Source organism: Perognathus longimembris, chromosome 3 (genome assembly GCF_023159225.1).
Source record: "Perognathus longimembris pacificus isolate PPM17 chromosome 3, ASM2315922v1, whole genome shotgun sequence".
Taxonomy (NCBI): Eukaryota; Metazoa; Chordata; class Mammalia; order Rodentia; family Heteromyidae; genus Perognathus; species Perognathus longimembris.
In genome coordinates, this window is record NC_063163.1 from 25,433,797 (window position 1) to 25,446,407 (window position 12,611).

General features: G+C 34.4%; 1 protein-coding gene across 4 annotated transcripts in view; it reads left to right on the forward strand.

The window, feature by feature from the left end:
- The window catches only part of Dach1 (dachshund family transcription factor 1), a 368,365-nt gene that overhangs the window by 147,432 nt on the left and 208,322 nt on the right, over nt 1-12,611 (forward strand). For all 4 annotated transcript variants that reach the window (XM_048341259.1, XM_048341257.1, XM_048341258.1 and 1 more), the window contains exon 2: nt 10,600-10,715. In XM_048341259.1, the coding sequence (XP_048197216.1) occupies nt 10,600-10,715 (116 nt within the window). The remainder of the gene's footprint in view (nt 1-10,599; nt 10,716-12,611) is intronic.

The window sequence follows — 12,611 nt, forward strand, 5'->3', positions numbered from 1 at the left end:
CTTCATAAAATCTTATGAAAACTTTTGTGTAAGAGTTAAAAACAAAACAACTTTATTTATAGACAAAAATATTGTCTATCAAGATTCTACCTTGTCTTCTCTCTCCCTCTTTCTCTCTCCATCTTGTTAACTGAACCAGTTGAAGTTTATGACCCTTCTACCAAAGCCTTCATATCTCACAGGACAATAGATTACTGTTTGTCAGTCAAAAAAGGTGGCCTTGAGTTGTAATAAAAGTCCTTTTTGAGACCTAAAGAAGGTCTGGAAAATTGAAAATCTAATTTTCAAAAAAGTCAGACTAAATGTGCACAAAATGAAAGATTATTCAAAAGCTGTTCAGCTGTTTCCAGACTTAATTAAAACTTTTATTGGGTAGTTCTGACTACCTTCAATTATTGTTTGTCATTTTTCTTTCCTTTCCTTTTCTTTTTTTTTCTTACCAGTCCTCATGCTTGTGCTGGGCCTGAGCACTGTCCCTGGCTTCTTTTTGCTCAAGGCTAGCACTATAGCACTTGAGCCACAGCACCACTTCTGGCTTTTTCTATATATGTGGTGCTGAGGAATTGAACCTGAGGTTTCATGTATGTGAAGCAAACACTACCACTAGGGCATATTCCCAGACCTCAAATTTTTAAACTCCATTATGCCAATAATTGCTATGTTAAAATTTTGGCTAAATTCCTGGAATTGTGAAAAATTGTGAAACATTGCAATTTCTAATTTTAGAATTAATTATGCATTTCCCTTCTTTGAAGGCTCTGTTCTATCTAATATGACTTACAGTTATCAAACTCAACCTCTCCTGAATACACACAATTTTCTCCCTTCTGTGCCCCCACCCACTGGAGACGTACGCAGGTTGTTAATTCAAAGTTATTGCAACATAATCTGGGACTATAACCTACATAAGAAGCAGGCCAAATCTGTAGAACTGGCTTCAACAATTATGTAAATAGGACATTCTCTGAAGTCCTAACTCACCTATCATTCTCTTTTGCACTCCACACTTGCCAGTATTGGAGCCTTTGTCTGTGACATTTGGTGGCATGAAGGTCTTTCTCCCTAAGTAGGAGTAAAATTGTTGAGCATGCTTATTTGACTTTTTTCCTTTTTTATGTTATCTGAACAGTTGTTTTTTTCTTAACTTACTAGAATCTTAATAACATGACTGTTGTGCCAATAAAGCCCTCTTTCTGAAAAGTATTAGTTTTATTTTATTGTTTCTGACACAGTATCTATGATCTGTCTTTGCATCCAGTGTCTACCTAGTATATCTATGTATACTTACAGTGTTGGAAAGGAAGTTTATTTGGAGCACATCATTGGATCTATCAACTTGGAGTATGAGATTAGTTTACCAGGCTGAGCCTATAATTCTCTTTGATCTATTGTGGAACATAGGATTTAATCAAGAAATAAATTTCCTATTAGAAATAATGTATAAGAAAATCTGTGCTGTTAGATATCGCCAACTTATATTTTAGCATACCTTGTTTCAGTTTTTATGGTTTTAAATGGAAATCAAAATATTTTAATCTCAACTATATACACAATTTATCTCAATTATATACACAAAATATTTAGAAGAATTTCTAGTGTCTATTTCATCAATCATATTATATTAAAATATTAAAATTCTTACTATTTTAGAGTATGATTTAACTATAAACGCATGCATACATATATAAATCACATCGAAATTAGTGCAATGATTAAATTTTTGAAAGCAGTCTCTGGTCATTGGAGATAACAGTTACATGCTAACTACTCAATCTAGACAAAACCCAGTATCTTCCCCAACTCTGTGACATAGGAAGTTTATATCACAATTTCTCATAATAACTAGCACTAGTATTAAAAGGCCACTAAGGAAAACACTTTCATAAAGTATTAAACTGGATTTAATTAATGTAAATTGTAGTAATAGCAATGTTTAGAACTATGTAACATCTATGTCATGTAATGAATGAAACATGGTATTGAATCTCTGGAGGCTGGAAACAGAATGCCTTTATCTTTGTAAATACCATCTTTCCATTAGTGCGTAGGCCTAGAGTCCTCATGGGATTATTAAAAAGTTGTCAGGAAGGCTCTGAATTCTGGAGTTGATATTAGGCTCTCTGTTTCAGTATAGCATTTCTTGGAATGTTTCCACAGATTAGTTAGACAAGGGGATTATAAATTAGGTTTCACAAATAAATTAGTTATGTACATTTTCTCCAGAGATGGAATGCAAATAACTTGTCAGTGAAGATCAAAAGTAAAGGGGCAGGGCTGGGAATATGGCCTAGTGGCAAGAGAGCTCGTCTCGTATACATGAAGCCCTGGGTTCGATTCCCCAGCACCACATATATAGAAAACGGCCAGAAGTGGCGCTGTGGCTCAAGTGGCAGAGTGCTAGCCTTGAGCAAAAAGGAAGCCAGGGACAGTGCTCAGGCCCTGAGTCCAAGCCCCAGGACTGGCCAAAAAAAAAAAAAAAGTAAAGGGGCAATACAGAAGGATAAGATACAATGTACTGAATTATTAGTGAAAGAGTCTGTACTAATAATTCTTAGTAAAACTGAACCATAGGAATTCATAGCTTTAGTACAGAGTATGTGTGTACGTGTGTGTGTTTGTGTGTGTGTGTGTGTGTGTGTGTGTGTGTGTGTGTGTAAGCATGTGTGGGAGGAGGCTTTCCCTCTTTGGATGTTTCCTTCCTTAGCACTCATCCCCTTGATAATTAGTAGAGTTACTAACTTTTGCTCTTTCATACCCCATCGATGATCTCTATTCAAAATTACTTTGGAATATTTTTTGTCTAATTTTTTACTACCTATTTCCCAATGTAAACTATGAGCTACTTGAGGTCAGAGAGTATGTTACTGATAGTTCCAATACATATTTTAAGGCTATCCATGTTGAGAACCTTTAATTCATGTTTGCTGAGTATATTAACATGTACATATGTATAGTCGCATTGATGCCTAATGTCATGGTTCCACTTCTCCACTCAGATAGCCATGGTTCGCAGCCTGGCTCTACTATTATTTTTAAGCTGTGGAATATTGTTAATTTTACTTTCTGGTGTCTCATCACCTCATTGGGAAAGTATTATAAGTCTCAAAGATGTTTTCAAAGAGTATTAAAAGAATTAGCAATGTGAATTTAGTACAGCACTTAATTAATTATCCAATATAATATAAATTTCATTATTTGATTTTATTGCCTACTACTTAAAAAATAAAATATTTGGGAAAAGGGCCTTCAGAGTATTGGAAGTAACTTCTACTACAGAAGAGAGCTTGATATTTTAAGACTAAACCAGTATAATAGTATGGAGGCCAAATTAACTAGGATTTGCAAAACAGAATAATCATCACAGCCACTGTATATTATGCTAGTTCTTGGAATCTATGGCTGAAGTAAAAGTCTGGGTACATGATTTGTATACAAACAGTAGTCAACAGCAAGGGCTGAAAAGCTGAAGTTGAAAAATTTTAAGAAAACCTTTTCTATGTTATTTCCAGTTTTATAAAGTGTTTTAGTTGAAGCAAGTATAATCCAAGAGTAATTGCTCCAAAATTTAAAGTTAGGAAAAAATTCCATGCAAAGAGAAAATAATGCTCATCATAGAGCATCTGGTTTATTCTCACCATTGCCTTTCAGCAAATACATGTAGTACTCACAGGCTAACAATTTACATCTGTAAAGTGGAAATTATAAGTGGACCATTCCTTTCAGTGAAATACATCTGTATTCATCATTAATACAATTCCCCTCATAAACTGAAAATTATAAATAACTATTCCTTTTGCTTAAATATATATGTATATATATATATATTTATCATTAACATTAATAGTCATACATTAGTCTTAGCAAGTCCCTTGCAAATTTGTTGGAAGTAGTTTCTTAAGTCAATTGAAAATGGTAGATATCAATATTTATTTATGTTTCCAGCTATTAGTTATTTGATAGCTCTTTCAGAGCAAAAATTTCTCTATAATACCTGCTTTATAGCAACTTGAATAGATATTAGTAGAAGATATACTTAGAGGAAAATTTATGAGATTAATGATATCAATAAAAGTCGAGCCCAAACATTGACAAAGTTTAACCAGTGTCACAGTTTGTATACAACAAATTCCCTTAAGAATACCATTGGAAATGTTGAATTATGAATTAGTTTTAGAAGTTTATTTTTATTTGAACACAATGGAACCTTATAAAAGAGAAACTAATGTCATATTTAGAAAGAACGTGTAAATCTTCTTTCAGAAGCAGTCACTTAATATTTTAATTTTCTATCAGTCCTTTCTGTATGTATAGATTACTTGCTTTATTTGATTTCTCTATCTCTGTTGAATTTTTGCAATATAAGTCATATTTACAAGTTTGTATCTTGTTTTTCTTCACTTTACAATGCAAACAGTACACCTATTGTTTGGAACTAATAAACATTACTCTTCTTGAGTATAATATTCAAGTGGAACTGTATATCGTTGAGCAGATTTTGTCTTTCCACTCCAAAATAATTTATATAAATATAAACAAAATATAAGTTAAAAATTATATAAGGATATATTTATGGTATATGCTATAACTGATACTAAATGTAACATAAAAATACATACCCATTAAGTTCTTTTATGTCTTGGCTTGTTGACTAAGCTTACTAGAACACAATGTGCAGAATTTAAGTAAACTCTTTCGGACTGTGGACATTCACACACTGAGGCTAAAGGAGGGTGTGCATAGGAGTTGTTGACAAAGGCTCAGTAGGCATATGATCATATACAATGGAATGAACTAAGAAAAAGAAACTATAGATATTTTTTATTTGCTGGTGCTGTTTTTGTTTTCTTTTCCTTTTGTCTTGTTCCTTAGTTTGTATTTGGAGGGCAAAGGGAGTTACAGAAAAGCTGAACAAATGCAGCAGTGGTACACATTAGACACTATGTGGAAAATGAATTATACAATTTGTGGGTGGAGATGGAAGGAAAAACTGGGAGAGAGTGAGGGCATGGGAGACATGGTTCTAAAAGAATTGCACTCATTACCAGATTCATGTCACCGTAACTCCTTTGTATATCAGCTCTACAATTACAGTAAAAATAAATTTAAAAAAAGAAAAAAATGTTAAACTTCAGAAAAGGAGAGTTTTCCTGAAATGAACAGAATTGTGAGGTCAAACTTTTTCTTCCTCTGTCTGCTTCAACTCTCAAAAATGAACTGATCATAATCCATCAAACAACAACAAAAAGGTTAGTAGATTAGGACTATTAAGAAGTTTGGGAGGGTTGGGAATATGGCTCGCCTTGCATGCATGAAGCCCTGGGTTCGATTCCTCAGCACCACATATACAGAAAAAGCCAGAAGTGGCACTGTGCCTCAAGTGGTAGAGTGCTAGCCTGGAGTAAAAAGAAGCCAGGGACAGTGCTCAGGTCCTAAGTCCAAGCCCCAGGACTGGCAAAAAATAAAAATAAGAATAAAAATAAATGAAAAGAAGTTTTGGGTTGACAGTGGTTCTTTTTGGTATCATTTCTGTTTCTCTGGTGATTAATTGGAGAGAAGAGTCTCATGGATTTTCCTGGGAGAGCTGGCTTTGAGCCATGATCCTCAGATCGCAGCAGCCTATGTAGCTAGAACTACAGGCATGAGCCAAGTAGGGCTCCATGCTTCTCATTTTTTAATTCACTTAGCTTCATATCACTTTTGTGCTCATATTTTGAAAGTTGAATTTTGGCATTTCAGTGAAGAAGTCAAAACAAATGATACACATGATAGATGTGCATCTCTGGCCCCAGTACCAGGACTCATAGCTGGGGGCTCTAGTAATAAATTGCGTGGGAAGTGTGGGTGTATCTTATGCCAACATAAGACAGAAAGAAGTCTGAATTCCACTCCAGGTGAACAGTTTTAAAGAGGAGACTTTTCATTTTATTAAATTTTAAAAATTAAGAATGGCCTGGAAGATGGTGTCTGAGTGAGTCCCTAAGTGTTTCAAATACTTAAGTGTACATTTGGACATCCCTAATTCATTGTCTTCTTCTTTGAATGCAGATTTGTGGAACACTAATGACTGCAGTATTGCTAATGTGTGAAGCTAGCAAAAACAATTAGAAAGTCTTAAATTCTGATTGCATTCAGACTAGTAAGGGTAATGATAAAGTGAGGTTTTGTGTTTGATTTGGACTAGGAGAGTTGGGTGTGTTCTCTCTCCCCTACAGGAGAACGTGCTCACTCTTGGATATAAGGCAGAAGAGAACATGGCTACCTCTGTAGTAACTGGCCATTCTAGAAGTATTTCTGTCAGTTGCTATGCACTCTTTTCAGTTTTTTTTTCTTTCCAACAATAATTACCTTCTTAGAAATTATACCAAACATTCGTTTTTTTTAAAAACCTTGATTAGATGTTTAGAAAAATTAGATAATTTAATCTTCTAATAACTTCATAGGGCAAGTATTATCAGTAGATCTCTTCAGGAAATAAAATACATGCTTCTTACTGCAGTACAATATCTGTTTTCTTGGAAGATCTGTAAGTTACTGTTGAGAGAAATGTCAATATTTGAAGTATTTTACAAATCAGTCATCTTCTTAGGTCCTCATAGAAACTAGACACTCTCTGTAGTGACCAACAATGCCAAAAGATTGCAATATTTGGCTATCAATGAGGGGATCCAACTATAACTCAGGAAAGTACAGGGAGAAGTCTTCATTTTTCTTATTACCTCTCAAATAAGGTGTTATAACTCTATATGTAGAGTTCTTGATCCTATATGGAGTTCCCAGTATTCTTGATCCGTCCGTCTTTTCTTTAAGTTCCTTATATTCTTTTCTTAAATTTTATTTTACTTTTTAAATTTTTATTTTAAAGGTGATGTACAGTTACATAAGTCATTTAATGAATACATTTCTTTTTGAATACTCTCTCCTCATCCCTTACTTTTCCCTAATTGTAAAGTAAAAAAAATAAGGTTTTTGCATTTTAATGGGAGCTTTTTTTTTTTTTTAAGAACATAAAGTTACTATTCTTAAAGCAGTAAATATCTATTGGTTGAATTTGAAACAACTTGATAGGCTGGGCAGGAAATATATGTGGTGGAAGGAGCCCACTGGGTCTATTCTAATCACAGCATGAATTAAAGTGTTGCCACTTAGTAGCCTGCCTTTTACTTTCTAAGTGAAAGCTTTGAGGAGTAGACAACTCCTGTGGGCTGAATAATAAAGTACTCTTTAGCAGTTTCATTTTCTTTAACACCACACAGATCAAAGGGCTAAATATTCAAATATCTTAACTTAAGGTTCTCTTTCCATTGCTTTCACAACATTTTTCTAGAGTTCTGTGCTACATTTCCCTTCTCTTTCTCTGAGCTTGGTGTCTATTTAGAATTATGTTTAAATATTCTGCTTTACTTTTTAATTTCTTGGAATCTATTGTCAACTGGAATCCATAAAACAAGGTATTTTAGGAATTCAAATATAGTATTTGTTTTAGCTTCAAAATATAACAAAACAAAATATTATATGCATTTTTGCATCAAAACCAGGTGAAAATTCATTTAGGTGAGAAGAGTGAGTTTAGACACTTTCTATGTGTCATTTGGGAAAGTAAACAGACCCAGATTACTGTAATCTGTACAGAATTATAACAGAATTGTGCACTGTAAACTGAGGACTATCAAAGTGAACAGGAAACACTAAAACTTAAATGATTAGTAAGGACCAAGATTAAAGGGTAGGTAGATAATATGGAGATGAGAATGAATTGGTATAAATATATTGACAGAAGAGGAAACATTTGTAGAGATGCCAAAGAGACCAAAGCAACCCATGAAATTTAAGAAACTCATGAGAACTCATGTTTGTAATCCTGAAGGTTACATTTAGGAGGCCACAGCAGGATAGTGAGAAATGCAACAGGACCAATCTAAGTCTAAATGTTAGGCTGAATTAGAAAAGGAATGAAGGAACAATTACTAGAGTGTGGTGTCCTGTCAAGGGGTATGATTCTAATAAGTTGCCATTAATACCTTGAATCAAATGGAAAGTATGGTCAAATTTACATTTTAGAAAAATCCTACTGGAATCAACAGGAAGAATTTTTCTGGATTTAAGGGTCTAGAGAGTGGGACAAAGTTGGAGGTAGATTTGGAGTAAGATTGGAAAGCTTGAACTGTAGCAGAAATAGGAAATGGAAGATAGGAGTGGGGACACAGTCTAGAGAATGGATTAACTAGTTACTGCTGGGTGCTCTTGGCTCATCCCAGTAATCCTAACTAATCAGGAGGCTGAGATCTGAGGATCGTGGTTCAAAGCCAGCCCAGCAGGGAAGTACATGAGACTTATCTCCAATTAACTACAAGAAAACCAGAAGTGGCGCTGTGGCTCAAGAGATAGAGCTTTAGCCTTGAGTTGAAGAGCTCGCACTCAGGTCCAGAGTTCAAGCTTCAAAACCCACCAAAAAAAAAGTTTATTATCACAGAAATGGTAATTAAGAGTGCAAGAGAAGGAAATGTTGCAGCCAGGTTCTGGATTTGGGGCTCATTCAATTAGGGACCGTTTTGCTGAACAAGGGAAAGAGCAATCGGTTAATGGGGCAGATGCTGAGTTCAGATTTGGAGAAGCCGAGTCTTATATCATATAAAACATCTAGGGAGGGAGTTCTGGTAGATAGGTATCAATCTCTCTGAATCCCCAGAGGATCTGGGTGGGCGATGTATAGTTAGCCATTAGTCTTTCTCATTTAAGTGATGACAAGCAAAAAGCTCACTCAAGGAGAATGGAGGCAATCTAAGGGCTGCTGATTGATCCTAGGCAAATAATAAAAGATAAAATCCAGTTAAGAAGAAACAGTAATAATGAAAAGTAAGAAGTAGCTGGAGAGATACTTCAGAACAATAAAGAGAATAAATATACTTGTTAGTTAACAAAACAAACTTGCTTATAATTTCCTTCCTCTTATTTCTAAACCCTCCATTGGTCTGTCCCAGACAATAAGGCTAGCAGTCTTAGTGTCTGTTCCCCTTGATTTTGAAGGCATTCTGGTGTATTTGAAATGATCTTGCATGTTCATACATTTTTATGCTTTCATTCCTTTCTTACATTATCACTGAAGTGAGAATTCTCAAGATTTAACATTCTTTTGAAATTTTTTCTTAGTGTTTCCACTGCCATCTCTGTTCCTTGAATGTGGAATTATCATCATCGAGTCTAAATTCCAATTAGTATCCAGATTGCAACTTTCTTATGGGAGTTATTAGCACATTACAATTTGCATTATGGTTATTTATGCACCAGATTCTTTCCCTTTGGCAAGAATATGAGCTCCTGAAAACTAAGAACTCATTCCCCCAAATTAACCTCCATAGCACACTGCTTTGCAAACAGCAGGTATTTAGTAATTATTTGTTCAATGACCACATGTATTACTTACACAAAATAAAAGAAATGAGATTTTTGAATCTTCTGATGTGGCAAAGGGTCTTAGCTGAGACAAACATGGAAATACTTATTTATAATGGGCATATCTAATTGTTTTGAATTTATCTAGGTTCATGTTGGCCAAATAATGATGGAAGAGTACACAGAAGCCCACTAATAATCCAGAAGGGATAAGTAGAAATTTAGTGCTAGTAATGCTTGTTTGTTTAATAAAATTGTGAACAATATATTCGAGGTGTTATTTTGAAAAAGTAGTGAATACTTTTCTAATGCTGCACCTGTTTTATGATAAAAAAAACAGTATAGCATAAGAGTCACATAAAGGATAAGTGCTCTAAAACATAAATATGTTTTTATTTACCTTGAAGGCTGATGAAAGAAGCTACATAGGCAGGTTTCCAATGATGTTCTACAAATAATTCCAAGTTTTTCTCATTTCTTTTAATATATTCAAAGTAAGGTAGCTTAGTGGGGATGTTCACTTACAGAATAAGGGTTAAATGATAACTTGACTTATCTTTTAAATGACAAAAAAATAAAGAAATTACAAGACCTTTTCACACATTAGATATGTATTGTCATTTATCATCTAGATATCAGGCTAGCAGTGCGAAGTAATAAAACATATCATCGAAAAATGTGCTATAGGTCTGAATCACTCTTTCATTCCACCTCCCAGCTAACTGTAGTATTAAATCAAACAAGCAGAACATTTCCTTAGGCAGCCATTGCCTTTTAATTTCCTGAAAAACCTTAAAATATCATTCATTACAAGTACTACACATATTTGGTTTTTAAAAGTCTCATAAATCAATAGCAGGCTGACTGTAATAATTATTACAAGTTAGTGCATAATTTTCGTGCTGAAGGCTGCATGCAGAACTTTAGCATATGCAAACGAGGCAATTCAAACTGTGTATAGATATTAATATGAAGAAGCAGGTAACGAGGTACAGGCTATGAATTATGCATCAGGAGTGGCTGATCTTCAATGAGGAAAATGAATTCAGCATGTAATCTAATTAGTGATGGAAGTCTATTACATCTAACTGCAAAAGCAACCGTCCTTGAAACAAATTTATTTACAGTCCATGTTACCACTTGAAACAACTTTGAAATGATGTGTAAGACAACAGCTTAATTGTAAAATTTTTTGTTTGTTTGTTTCAGTTCTAGACCTGGAAGGCCTCCTAAGAGGACTCAAAGTGTCACCTCCCCTGAGAACTCTCACATCATGCCACATTCTGTCCCTGGCCTCATGTCTCCTGGAATAATTCCACCAACAGGTAAGAATGATAACTTATTGATGCCCACAATACTAAAAGCCATACAGTACTATAGACTTTATACCTATCACTTTTTACTTTGATATTTACATTTACTGATTTTATTTTGTACCAACCTAGGCTATGTCCAGAAGACAGTTTATTTCAAAACTGCATTATGATTATACCCCCATTTCCTGACTTAAAATAGAAAGAAGGGAGCTTAATTGATCACAATGTTAGAAGTCATTTTAATAAATCTGGTCACAAATTTCCAAAACCAAATTATTAGCATTGGTGACTCACTCCCTTTAATACAGCCCACTCGGGAGGCTGAGATATGAAGAATGTTGGTTTGAAGCCTGTCTAGGTAGAAAACTGCATGAGACTCCATCTCCAAAATAAGCATCTGAAAGCTAACAGGATGCATGGATCAAATATTAAAGTACCAGCCCCACAACCAAGAATGAGGCACTGAGTTCACACCTTAGTACTGGCAGAAAAAAAAGTAAGAAAGGATAACAAATTACTATCCTATTTTATCATTAAGAAATAGAAGCTCAGAGAGAATCACCAAGAACCACTGGATTTCGCAAGGCTAATCAAGTGACAGTTCTCAATTGTTATTCCAATCTAAGTCTCTAGGTTCAAAACTTAATTCTCATTTTCTCAGAACATAGAAAAAGACATATGCATGCAAAACTATAGGTAAGAACTATGTCAAACAGAAATAGCTCACAGGTACCTTGCAGAAACTGACATGTTGGACATTATGAAAATAAATAACATACTGAATTTAGCCTATTTTTCTCAAGTAGATCCATTTCTATTAGAACTATTTGAAAGAAACTCATTACAGTATTGAAGATTTTTGAGTTAACAATGTCTTGACCATATAAGCTATATATTATAGATGATTTTAATAACATACAATACTACAGTAAAAATAACTCTGTTTTCTGCAGCATAAATATAAACATTAACTCTTTCATGTATTTATATATGTTTGCTCACTCGAGTTCATCAGGAGTTGAACAAGATCAATGAGCAAACTAAATATAATGATTATGGTACACAACTTTTCAATATCTCAATTAACCCTTGCTTATTGAGAAGATACACATATAACCATACAAATGTAATGTAATGCAGTAGTCATGTCACTGTTGTTGAGCACCACCGAACTTCTCTGAAAATTTAGGTTTTTGTTTTTCAGACTACATAAAAAGATGTCAACTGTTCACATGTTTTTGAAATTTAATTTTGTTGTAAAGGTGATGTACAGTGGAGTTACAGTTACATAAGTTAATGAGTACATTTCTTGTCAAACATTGTTACCCCTTCCCTCATTTTTCTCTCTACTCCCCCCCCCACCCCCCGCCTCCCCTTTCCCCATGTTGGAGAGTTCATTTCCAAGCTAGCATCTATTTGTGAGTATTGCTGATAGCACTGGTTCACTTTTGTCCTTTGTTTTACCATTTTGTTATTCCCTTTCCCTTCCCCAAATCAGATAAATGTGTATATAAGACACAGTGTACCAGAATCAAACACAGTGACTACAGGGGATAAACCAAAGGGAGAAAGCAAAAGCAAAAGGAAAAAAGAAAGAACTTCATACAGTACATTAGAAACAACAGCATCAAGCACAACAACAACCAGCATAACAACAAAAACCTCTTGTTTCCACATCTTGGAGTTCATTTTGATGGCCATATGAACCTATTAAGCTATAGTGATCCTCTGCTAGGTCTAGCGTACTTCGCTTAATGGTGTTTTATAGTTTAAAGATGTAAGAAGAAGTCTTTTACATAATGTTTTGGAGTTTTAAATGACCATTTCTCTGTATTTGGTGAGCTGTGGTACATAATCTTAGTTATTGTAAGGGAAAAAAATATTCTGGATCGTAGTCTTATAAAA